The sequence below is a fragment of the Ovis aries genome, chromosome 18, assembly GCF_016772045.2.
Source record: "Ovis aries strain OAR_USU_Benz2616 breed Rambouillet chromosome 18, ARS-UI_Ramb_v3.0, whole genome shotgun sequence".
NCBI lineage: Eukaryota > Metazoa > Chordata > Mammalia > Artiodactyla > Bovidae > Ovis > Ovis aries.
Genome location: NC_056071.1, coordinates 29,485,115 through 29,497,191, shown reverse-complemented (window position 1 = coordinate 29,497,191; position 12,077 = coordinate 29,485,115). Strand labels below are relative to the sequence as shown.

The window sequence follows — 12,077 nt, the reverse complement described above, 5'->3', positions numbered from 1 at the left end:
TCGATCCCTGGGTTGGGAAGATCCCCTGGAGGAAGGCATGGAAACCCACTATTCGTACTCCAGATAGATGGCTTTATTTGAATAATTTCATGATCATAAATTAGACCTACAGAACCATAGACTCTGAGAATAAAAAGAGGCCTTAGAGATTAACCACTCCATCCTCCTACTAGGAACGATTCAGTGATGTTGGGATAAATCACCATACATGAAATCAGGCGTTCTGAATTTGAGAAGCTGTGTTATCATTTACTGACTTCACAAGCTTGTTCAAGTTGTTTTACCTTTCTGAGCCTCTGTTTTCTCATTTGCACAATAAGGATAATAACAGATATATTTGAGGGTTGCTGTAAACATTTAATGAATTAAAGTACCTCTCATCATCTTACTTCCAACAGACTCAGCAAATTTTAAAGTCGAATGCCCTTAATTTATGCAGAAAGATTGGAGACACACAGGTCATGTTGGTAACAATGGCTAAGGTAGAATGAGACCCTAGCCTCCTAGCTCTCAACACAGTAATCTCAACACATCAGTACTGCTTTGTAAATGCTTCTAGAACCTACTCATTCTTTCATTCCACAAACATCTAAAAGCACCAGGTAGATAGTAGGCACCTTAATTGCAGAGACAAATAGCTTACAGTCCAATAGAAAAGACAGATTGTTACTGTTGTTAGTTACTAAGTCGTGTCTGACTCTTTGCAACCCATGGACTGTAGCCCACCAGGCTTCTCTGTCCATGGGATTTCCCAGGCAAAAATACTGGAGTGGGTGGCCATTTTCTTCTCTAGGGGATTGAACCCAGGTCTCCTGCGTTAGCAGGTGAATTCTTCAGCACTCAGTCACTAGGAAAGCCCAGAAAAGATAGCTAAGAGACATTTAAAATGCACTGCTGTTAGTGCTACAATGAAGCAGAATGTGCAGGGGGTATTTGGAGACTGCAGTGAAGCACATGACTTATGTTGGCAGGTGGGGGAAATAGAAGACATACCCCACAGAGTGCAGCAACTGAAGCAGGAGTAAGAGGTAAAGAAGCAGAAGACTGCATGGAGAAGGGGGTAATGGGCAAATTCCTTTCTGCCTCCTACTCACTTTACAGATTCATCCAGGGTGACTGCATACTGTACATTTTTGATTTTTAAGTGCTGGCTTTATTTTTAACTTGTGAATGAGTCACAATAATATCTTTCTAATTGAAAATCAGTGTCTAAGTGCGTTCAAGATATTTTTCTACATAGCCAGCGGGCTTCCCAAGTGACTCAGTGGGTAAAGAATCTGCCTGCCAGTGCAGGAGATGCAGGTTCAATCCCTGGATAGAGAAGACCCCCTGGAGAAGGAAATGGCAACCCATTCCAGTATTCTTGCCTGGGAAATCCCATAGACAGAGGAGCCTGGGGGGCTATAGTCCATGGGGTCACAGTCAGACATAGCTTAGCGACCAAGCACCCATACACATAACCATATTGTTTTAGGCGCCAGGAACAGAAAGAAAGTGAAGTCGCTCAGTCGCATCCGACTCTTTGCGACCCCATGGACTGTAGCCTGCCAGGCTCTTCCATCAGTGGAATTTTTCAGGCAAGAGTACTGGAGTGGGTTACCATGCCCTCCTCCAGGGGATCTTCCTGACCCAGGGATCTAACCTGGGTCTCCCGCATTGCAGGCAGACGCTTTACCATCTGAGCCACCAGGGAAGCCCAGGAAGTTGTTTTAGGTGCCAGGAACAGAGCAGCGAACAAAACAAAACCTCGCCCTCATGGAGTTTATATTCTAGCTTTGAGGGAGAGGAAATACCAACACATAATAGTTTAGAAGGCGACCATTGCAGTGGGAGAAAAATAAAGCTTGAGGAAACAGGAAAGGGAATTGGGTTTGCGGGAGAAGGCTGTGACTTTTAAAGAGGTGGTCTGGGAAGGCTTATGGATAAGGTGGTGTTTTTTAATAGAGAACTAGCAGAAGAGGGGGAGTGAGTCTGGGATACCTGGGAGGATACCTGGGAGGAGAGTATTCAGGTAGAAGAGATAATAGAGCAAGAGCCAGCAGAGTGAAGCACATGAATTTAGAAAGGTTACTGAAGAAGTATGTCAGGGAGGGGCTCTTTGGCCATGATGCATTTTTGGACTTTAACTTTGCAGAAGATAAGAAGCCAGGGATTCTTTTGAGCAGAAGAATGATATGATTCAACATTAATAAAAAAGAAATTTCCAACCATCAAGACCACTAAGGCATGTACTATAGAGTTTGCTAAAATTATTTTATGTAGGATTTTGACTGCATAAAATATACAAACAGTCTGAAAGGCATAAATGTATTAAAAATACAAATGTATTTGGGATAAAATACAAAATCCTCTAATACTGTCTTAATATTGTTTATGGAATTTTAAAAAGATAACGTTGAAAAACTCTTAGCCATTCCTATGTAATTTCTTTTCATGCGTTCAAGCCAAGTAAATCATCAGGGTAAATATCTTTCATGACTTCTATTTTTATAACATAGCATGTCATAATGTAACATGAGCATAGATGTTTTACAAAATATCAGTGGTGCAAAGACTGTTGTGTGTCTGAAGACAGTTTAGCTAAGGAAGTAAAATGGTGCCAACAATGTAGAAACCTGTGTCTGATGCTGGAGTCCTTCCACACTTTTTTCCTTTTTTGTTTTTTTTTCCTTATACTCTGGCACTGACTTGGTAGGAGCTTTCTAAACAATCTCCTGTTGGTTCTTAGTGAGTTTACTTCATATTCCAACCATTGTGAACACACTGTACAACTTAAAAATACTTAAACCCAACTTCACAATACTGAAAATTAGTTGGATAGTATTACCACTGATTACCAAGTTAATTTTGTCTCTCATGGAATCATATTACAGAGGGATAGATTTATACTACTAATAAAAGCATCTTTCTGGGTTGCAAAAAAGAGTGTAGGAAGTTTTTGAAACATCGTAGGAGGTATTGGGGGGAAAAAAGAATATGAGCTCTTCTTTTAAAAGTGATAGTGACTTTTAATTTAATTTTGCTAAAACACTTTGCTTCAGGGCTTGGCCCTATAGATATTGGGTTTCTCCTTGGAATAGGTTTAGAGAACAGTACTTATTCCAGCCCTGATGGTTTCTTTCTTTTCAGGAAAGTCTCTTTCTCCCCTGGACCATGATTTCCTCAACTATAAAATGAAACAATCTGATTCTAAGTTTCTTTCTAAATCTAAAACTATATGAAATATCTGCAGATTTTGAGAGGGCCAAATGTTTTTTGAGAGGAAGGAGAAATTTAGTAAGCATATGTACATGAAATTAACTTATGGTTTGCTGCTACTGTGAGAGTAAGATAATGACCTAAAGAAATATACTAGAGGAAGAGAAACTGTGGCTTTTTAGATTTCTGCCTCAGAAGTGACTAATTGAGAGGAACCAAAAGCTACATAGCTCTGATTTTTCCCAGGCCAAGCCTGGCACATTCCGGCAGGTGGTAAAGTCACACGCAGGGCTGCATGCTGGGAAGGTAACCTTCCCCTGCCCTCCACAGACCACCCACCCCAGGATGGAATGTTTTCCAGACTCAGGTAAACCAGGTGTGCAATAGACAGTGTGCAGGGGGAGGGGAGAATGTTGCTAAAACACCTTTCGAAAAGGACAGGCCCCTGAACTTGCAGGGTGCCCTTGGCCCAGCAGCGGTATTAGAAGGAAGTTCAAACTCAAGTGTTAGTGTATAAGCATATATCAGAACTCTAGATATGCATTTCATCTAGTAAGTGTCCCAGAAGAGCAGGCCGCTAATGAGTTACTTTACCTCCAGCAAGTAACAGTGATACCCAGCTAGACAAAAGACAGCAGTACAGAGTACTGCTCTGAATAGAATATCCTTTACAGTGTAGATACCTTCTCCTTAAAGTTTCTCTTTATCAAGTCTCATTCTTGAAGACTAGAAAGAACCTTTTGTCTAACTAAAGATAAGCGCTTTCATACCTTAATTCAGGCAGTTTTGAAATTCTTTCTTAGATGAAACATCAGTTTCCTATGAAAGCATTGCAGTAAAATGATTCTAAACCAGCAGAAGAAGAATCTATATAGAAGGATGGAGAAAGCTTCTGTGGTTTTGAGTAAGGTGATGTCCTGATGAGACAGAGTCTTCACCAAAGGTTACAAACGAAAGAAAACTATTCTCAACAGTGAAAGGATCAATGTTAAATGAAGAAATTAGGGAAAAACAGATGTGGGGGGAAATCTGATGAGGTGAGGGGCTTAGACTGTTGGAAAATAAGAAATCAGGATGAGAAAAATAAAACTGTTCAGTACAGTGAGGGCCTTTGGACTCAGGTCCCTGGTCCCAGGGTTCACCATGACAAGCCTAACAAGGGAGGCTTGGCTCCTAAGGAGGAGGAGAGCTCCTTGGCTCCTGCAGACCACAAGGGTTCTTCGTATAACTGGCAAATTGTTAGAGATGTTTTTTCATTTCTGTTTACTTTATAAGAAACTGGTAAAATGGTGTTTCTAAAATTAAGCAGAAATCCTCAATGAAAGACAAAAATCAAAAGTTGTCAGCTGTGGACAAAGAATATAAAAATAGTGCAAACATAAATCTGATTTACTTGACTTTGATTGAGCTTATTTTAGGGGACGGATGAAGAAGTGACATTTGGTCCCTGCACCACATTTATGGTTTCTGAATAAGAGGCTTAGTATATTTCACTCATAATTATTACAACAATCTTTAAATAAAGTATTTTCATGCTCTTTGGTCACGAGTAAAGTTCTTATTAATTAAGAACTTTTAATGGAAAAGACATCAGAAAGGCCGTGTTTGACCTATGATCAGTTTTCACCTCCTTCCACTAGAGACAGTTTCTCCAGAATTCCCAGAAAAAGAGATGGCCAGTGGGAAGTTGGTGTGGGGTGAGAGAAAGCACATGGCTTTAGAGTCTAACAAACTCAGGTTTCAATCCCAGCTCTTTAACTATAGCTGTGAAACTTGGATGTGTTGACTGCTGTCTCTGACCTTTGAGATGTTAATCTACAAAAATTAAATGTGATGGTATAAGTGAAGTGAAAGTGAAATGAAGTCACTCAGTCGTGTCCGACTCTTTGCTGCGACCCCATGGACTGTAGCCTACCAGGCTCCTCCATGCGTGGGATTTTACAGGCAAGAATACTGGAGTGGGTTGCCATTTCCTTCTCCAAATGGTATGGTATAAGGAAAATGCTTAAGTGCTTGGCATAGAAGAAAACCCTAAGAAATGTTAGTTTTCATCATTTTTTCTCTGCACCCCCCCCCCCGCCACCAAATAAGTTGTGGCTCATAATTTAGCCTTTTTTTTTTTTTAATACCTCAAGGTTGTCATTTTGAGCATAAACAGGTATACTGTTTTTAGTAAATAATAATTTCAGTGCAAAAAAGAAAAATGAGTCCAATAAAGGCAATGAGTCTCAGATTGCAGAGCCTTTAGTATTCTTATATCTGTTTTTTTCCTTGAGCTTCAAGAATAGTATCTTGTTTTGCTTCCCTGATAGCTTAGTTGGTGAAGAATCCACCTGCAATGCAGGAGTCCCTGGTTTGATTCCTGGGTCAGGAAGATCCGCTGGAGAAGGGATAGGCTACCCATATCCAGTATTCTTGGGCTTCCCTTGTGGCTCAGCTGGTGAAGAATCCACCTGCAATGCAGGAGAGCTGGGTTCTATCCCTGGGTTGGGCAGATCTCCTGGAGAAGGGAACGGCCACCCACTCTAGTCTTTTGGCATGGAGAATTTCATGGACTGTATAGTCCAAGGAATTACAAAGAGTCAGACACGACTGAGTGACTTTCACTTTTACTTTGCTACCTCTAAAATGGCCACCACTTCTTCATATTGTTCTTTCTGTTCTACTATAAACCAGTAAGCCACAGCTTGCTACACTTACTTGTAAAATCAGAGTCTACAGGGTCTAAATGACCTTACAGTAAACAGAGAATCTCTGTGTCTTTGACCATGGACATACTGGATGTTCAAATGTTAGATGAGCAGGTGATTAAGTAAATGACATTAATTTTGGTATCTCAGAAGTCTTTAATATCTTCATGATTCTCAACTACATTTTTGAAAGATCTGATTACTGGGTTAAAATGCTTCTAGAAAAGGGAAAGGTTGCTAAGAGCACGTGTATAGTGTTTTATTTGAAATATTTAGTATCAGTACAAGGTTTTTGAAATGAAAGGAATATGAAAATTTGTGATGTATGAAGAACCCTGACATTACCCAGAAATGTGTTTCTCATATTCTTTCTGAAGTTTGTAAAAGAAAAGAAAAGTTGTGCCTTTATGGTGATTTGCTGAGTTGTAAATGTGAAGTGTTTACCTAAAGTCATGTGACCTGCTAGAGGAGGAACTGGAACTTGAACACAAAGCCATCTGATTCCACGTTTAAACTTTCTTCCTCCCTAACTCTGGCCTGTTGTCTCTGCCCCTTTCTTGGTAGCAAGGTCTTCAGGAGCCTCTGCTCCTGGGAAGAGTGAACCCTTCAGTAGCCAATATCACATGCCAAAGCACAGAGTTCCCAGCCTGGTGATTACATATCTAGCCACTAAGCTTCCAGTCATCCTTCTCTGTGAGAGCTGCTGTTCATACCCGGTTGTATTTACTCCTGGTAGCAGTAGGAATCATAGTAAGAGTAGCAGTTGCTACTTCTCTTTGGATGTAGCAGATGACACTTCTGTGGGACTTACCTATGAGCCAGACACTGTGCTAAGGCTTTACATATGTTGATTCACTGGATACTGTAATTATCTTCATGTAACAGTTGAGGAAACTGAGACACAGAAAGGTTAAGGAACATGTCTAAGATCATATAGCTCGGGCTGGAACCCAAGCCCACGTTCTGACTCCTTGTCCAACTTTTAACAGCCATAGTACTTCCTGTAAACTATAAGTAAACAGCTCAATATGACTCTGTGTATTAGGGGAAATTCTGGAGAAATACTATTATATTTTACCATTTTGTAATAAATGCAAAATTTTTCCTCATAGAGGAATTTAGATTAGATGTTTTAAAAATCTACTTTGACAAGAAACAGAGCTATTGTGGGAAGGGGGACACCTTCCAGGGCCCAAGGGTGGGCTCTTGTCTAACACTCAGAAATGAACTGTCTGAGGAGACATGTGCTGACAAAATAAGAGACTTTATTGGGAAGGGAGACCCAAGGAGAGCAGGAGGGTAAGGGAACCCAGGGCGACTGCTCTGCCACGTGGCTCGCAGTCTCGGGTTTTGTGGTGGTGGGATTAGTCTCTGGGTTGTCTTTGGCCAGTCATTCTGACTCAGAGTCCCTCCTAATGACACACGCATTGCTCAGCCAAGATGGATGCCAGCAAGAAGGATTCTGGGAGGCGGTTGGACACGTGGTGTCTCTTTTTGACCTTTCCTGAGCTCTTCTGGCTAGTGCTGGCTTATTAGTTCCGTGCTCCTTACTGGGACCTCCTGTTGTAAAATAACTCACACACATGGTTACAGTGGTGCCTGACCAGGATGGATGGTTTCAGTCAGGGTGTGCTTCCCATGACAGTGCTACCAATTAACTAGTTGGCTTATTTTCTGAGTTTACAGAAATTTTTAATACTTTATTCAGTTGAATAAGTAATATTTATTGAGTGCTTATTATATGCTTAGGATGAGATAAGCATTTTATGTTATTAGCTCATTTAGTCCTCACAAGAACCCTCTGTTATCGGTAATGTCATTATCCCTGTTTTATGAGAAAATTGAAAATTGGAAGTAGCGACCTGCCCAAGGACACCTAGCTACTAGGGGCAAAATTGAGATTTGAACTGACAGTCTGACTTTAGAACCAGTACTCAAGCATTCAAATAGCACTTCTAGAATTTCAAAATTATTTATGATTCCAGAAATTTTCCATATCATCTCTGTTCATTTTTGGTGGTTTTATTGAAATACAATACTGTATTTTTTCCATCTAGGTTTATGTTCCAGATGAAAATACTGCTATTTTGGGAAGAAATACAAATAAGCAAGTTTTCGAAGGCTTGACAACTGGACTTCTCAAAGTCAGTGCTGCGGTTTTTGGCTGCCTGATTGCCAATCGACCAGATGGAAACAGCCAGCCAACTACACCAAAAATACCAACACAGGAAATGAAAAGCAAACCCTCACAAGGTGATGCTTTTAACAGCCGAGTTCAGGACCTCATCAGGTACGTTTCTAGATTTCTTAAAACTTGTTTGTTTAAAAAATCATTTTAAAATTATTTTAAGTCTCAGGGCCCATGTGATGGCAATTGTTTTCACACCATCCAAAAATTCCTGATAGAAAATATACCACATTTTGTAGAGAGAAGAAAAGTCCTATTAAGGAAAAGCAGTATAGTTAAAGCTCATCTGTCATTCTTGGTATTTAATATTCAGTATTAGAATTAGAATTTAACTGTTTTTGCTGTCAACTCTTTCCAACTCAAAGAATTTCTAAGAATTCCCCTATCTCAGGTCATCTCTCATAAATATTTTTGGATTTTAAGTACTCAGAATAGCTATCATTAATTGTCACACCCATTATTAGTAACGTATTATGCTGTTGTTTAGTTGCTAAGTTGTGTCTGACTCTTTGCAACCCCATGGACTGCAGTATGGCAGGCTTCATTGTCCTTCACTGTATCCCGGAGTTTGCTCAAACTTGTGCATTGAGTTGGTAACCTCATTTTATCAGAACTCTCCACTATGACAAAGAACTCTTGACTCCCGGTGTGGAAAGGAAGAATCTTTTAGGGGCTTCCCAGGTGGCACTAGTAGTAAAGAACCAGCCTGCCACTCCTGGGGATGCCAGAGACAAGGCTTAAGTCGCTGAGTTGGGAAGATTTCCTGGAGGAGGGCATGGCAACCCACTCCAGTATTCTTGCCTGGAGAATCCCACAGACAAAGGAGCCTGGCGGACTACAGTCCATAGAGTCGCAAAAAGTCTGACACAACTGAAGTGACTTAGCACTCACACAGAAAGTGTAGAAACTCTAGAGGACAATGATATCCTCTGGATCCTCTGTAGTTGTGCCCCAGGTGATGCTATTGGTAAAGAACCTGCCTGCAGTGCAGGAGACATAATGAGATGTGGGTTTCATCCCTGGGTCTTGAAGATCCCCTGGAGAAGGACTTGGCAACACACTCCATTATTCTTGCCTGGAGAATCCCATGGACAGAGGAGCCTGGTGGGCTACAGTCCAGAGGATCACAAAGAACTGGACACGACTGAAGCGACTTAGCTTGCACACACTCCACTATGACCTGTCCGTCTTTGGTGCCCCTGCGAGGCATGGCTTATAGCTTTGTTGAGTTATGCAAGGCTGTGATCCATGAAGGAGAGTAAGGTATTGTAGTAGAGGCGTTGCAGCCCTGTAAGTGTAGGATTTCTAATTCAGACTTTGTTCAGTTCAGTTCAGTCGCTCAGTTGTGTCCAGCTCCTTGCATCCCCATGGACTGCAGCATGCCAGGCCTCCCTGTCCATCACCAACTCCCGGAGTTTCCTCAAACTCATGTCCATTGAGTCAGTGATGCCATCCAACCATCTTATCCTCTGTCATCCCGTTCTCCTCCCACCTTCAATCTTTCCCAGCATCAGGGTCTTAGCAAATGAGTCATTTCTTTGCATCAGGTGGCCAAAGTACTGGAGTTTCAGCTTCAGCATCAGTCCTTCCAATGAATACTCAAGACTGATTTCCTTTAGGATGGACTGGTTGGACCTCCTTGCAGTCCAAGGGACTCTCAAGAGTCTTCTCCAACGCCACAGTTCAAAAGCATCAATTCTGGAAAAACCATAGCCTTGATTAGACGGACTTTTGTTGGCAAAGTAATGTCTCTGCTTTTGAATATGCTATCTAGGTTGGTCATAACTTTTCTTCCAAGGAGTATCTTTTAATTTCATGGCAGCAGTCACCATCTGCAGTGATTTTGGAGTCCCCCCAAAATAAAGTTTGTCAGTTTCCATTGTTTTCCCATCTATTTGCCATGAAGCGATGGGACCAGATGCCATGATCTTCGTTTTATGAATGTTGAACTTTAAGCCAACTTTTTCACTCTCCTCTTTCACATTCATCGAGAGGCTCTTTAGTTTCTCTTCTCTTTCTACCATAAGGGTGGTGTCATCTGCATATCTGAGGTTATTGATATTTCTCCTGGAAATATCAACTGGAATCTTGATTCCAGTTTGTGCTTCATCCAACCCAGTGTTTCTCATGATGTGCTCTGCATATACGTTAAATAAGCAGGATGACAATATACAGCCTTGACGTACTCCTTTTTCTGTCTGGAACCACTCTGTTATTCAAACTTTGTAGGTAAGGAAATTGCTCAGTGGGGTTAAAGGTTATGTAATGAATAAGTTTAAAATTTAAGTAGGAGAATTGAGACTGGAACTCAGGTCTATCTGGACTTCCAACAGCTGTATATTTTCCACTACACAAATGTGGCAATTTCTAACACCTGTTCACGGTCAACCCTGCTTCCTTCCACGGTCACCTTTTCTCCGGGGAAATTTATTCCTACTCTGACATTTAAATTCCTTTTCCCTGGTGAATCTGGAATCAGATAGGACATTTAATTTCCCAAGATTCCATCTGGTGTTAATCAATTACCTGTCCCACCTAGCAGAAACTCCTCTGTGATCTGCACTGATCTCTGACTCCCAAAACCCATGCAATTTGTTACTTTTTGAAGCTTATAGTAGGTTAATAGGAGAAAGAGAATGCCCTCTTCTGCATTCGCTTCTTTCTCAGTTCATAAATTTCATCTGGTCTCTTGTAGTGCTTTCTTGGAAACAGTTGTTTCATTCAGGATCTTTCTTACCCTTGATTACTTTGTTAACTTGTCCCTTGCAGCCGCCTGCCCTCTCTCCCCAAGCATATTTATTGCTCGAGAGTACTAGGCAGGCCCTTTGGGTGCACAAACCATTTATCATGCAGCACTTGACTTTGACCCTCCCTGGCCTTTCTCTCTGTTGCTTGATCTCATTCAATTTCCCCATGTCCTTTTGGTCTGTAGAACCTGGCCCTCCCTGCTGATAAATGCCCAGCATCCTCCCTTGGGCTACTGTGTGATGCAGCGGCCCTGCATTCTTGTCATCCAGACAACTCAGCTACATGCCTCAGCTATAGTGAGGCAGAAGGCCCAGCCAGGTGCTTTAGTGCGATTCCAGTGGGCCTTCCAGGAGAAAGTACCTACATTTTTACACTTATTATTATAGTTGCCAGATCCTTCATTAAGAAAACAGGTTATTCGGGGGAAAAAGATAACAGTGATGATCTGCCAAACCAAATAATTGATGTAACTTAAAAAGGATGATAGGCAATTACAGTGCTTCAGAGCAGAACGATGTCACTCTTTATCTGGCTTGAACCACTTTTGGTAAATAGTGTTTTCTTGTAGATAATGCATTGTTAGCTGGCTTGATGATCCCTATGTGTAGGACCACAAACTTTATCTCAGATCTTCCTAGTGAAGCAAACAGAATATGTGTAAATAGTTTCATGCTTGCTTTCTCACCTTCTCGAATATGAACTGACAGGAAATCTCACTCCACTCCCTGCTACAACCTGGGCCTTTTTTGTCAGTTTATAAATCTCTAGCATTGTAAAGTTGTGAGGGAAGGGTTCCAACACAGTTTTTGGCACTGTTCTCTTGCCTGTACCACTAAGGTAGAGCTGGAAAAAGGTACATTACTCTGACGTATGTCTCTTTTCTCTCCTTATCTGGCATGGAAGAGGCAAGGGGGTGTCTATCCGAGATGAGGTAATAACAGTATTTATTCTCCTTATTTTAGATGATTCAGTCCAGTTCCTAGCCCTAAGGGATCCTCAGAAATATCTATCACCTCAAAATATTGCCACTTGTACTCGCTTTATGCCAGATACTTTACAAGGTCCTGGGATACAAAAACAAATTAAAAAAAAAAAAAAAAACTTTAACAGAATATCCAGATAATAGCTTTTGGCTGTAAAACATTCGAATTTTTTTGTAAGATGCAAATGTTGGTAATTTCATGTGTTTAGCATAGTTCTAGGAAAGCAGTATTATGTATAGGATAGAAGCAGATTGCAATGTGAAAAAACAC

The 12,077-nt window shown here is 41.1% G+C and overlaps 1 protein-coding gene across 13 annotated transcripts in view; it reads left to right on the top strand.

Moving 5' to 3' along the window:
- SCAPER (S-phase cyclin A associated protein in the ER) overlaps positions 1–12,077 on the top strand; it is a 396,299-nt gene that overhangs the window by 306,347 nt on the left and 77,875 nt on the right. For all 13 annotated transcript variants that reach the window (XM_060401720.1, XM_060401719.1, XM_042235193.1 and 10 more), the window contains one exon: positions 7,946–8,178. In XM_060401720.1, coding sequence (XP_060257703.1) covers positions 7,946–8,178 — 233 coding nt within the window. The remainder of the gene's footprint in view (positions 1–7,945; positions 8,179–12,077) is intronic.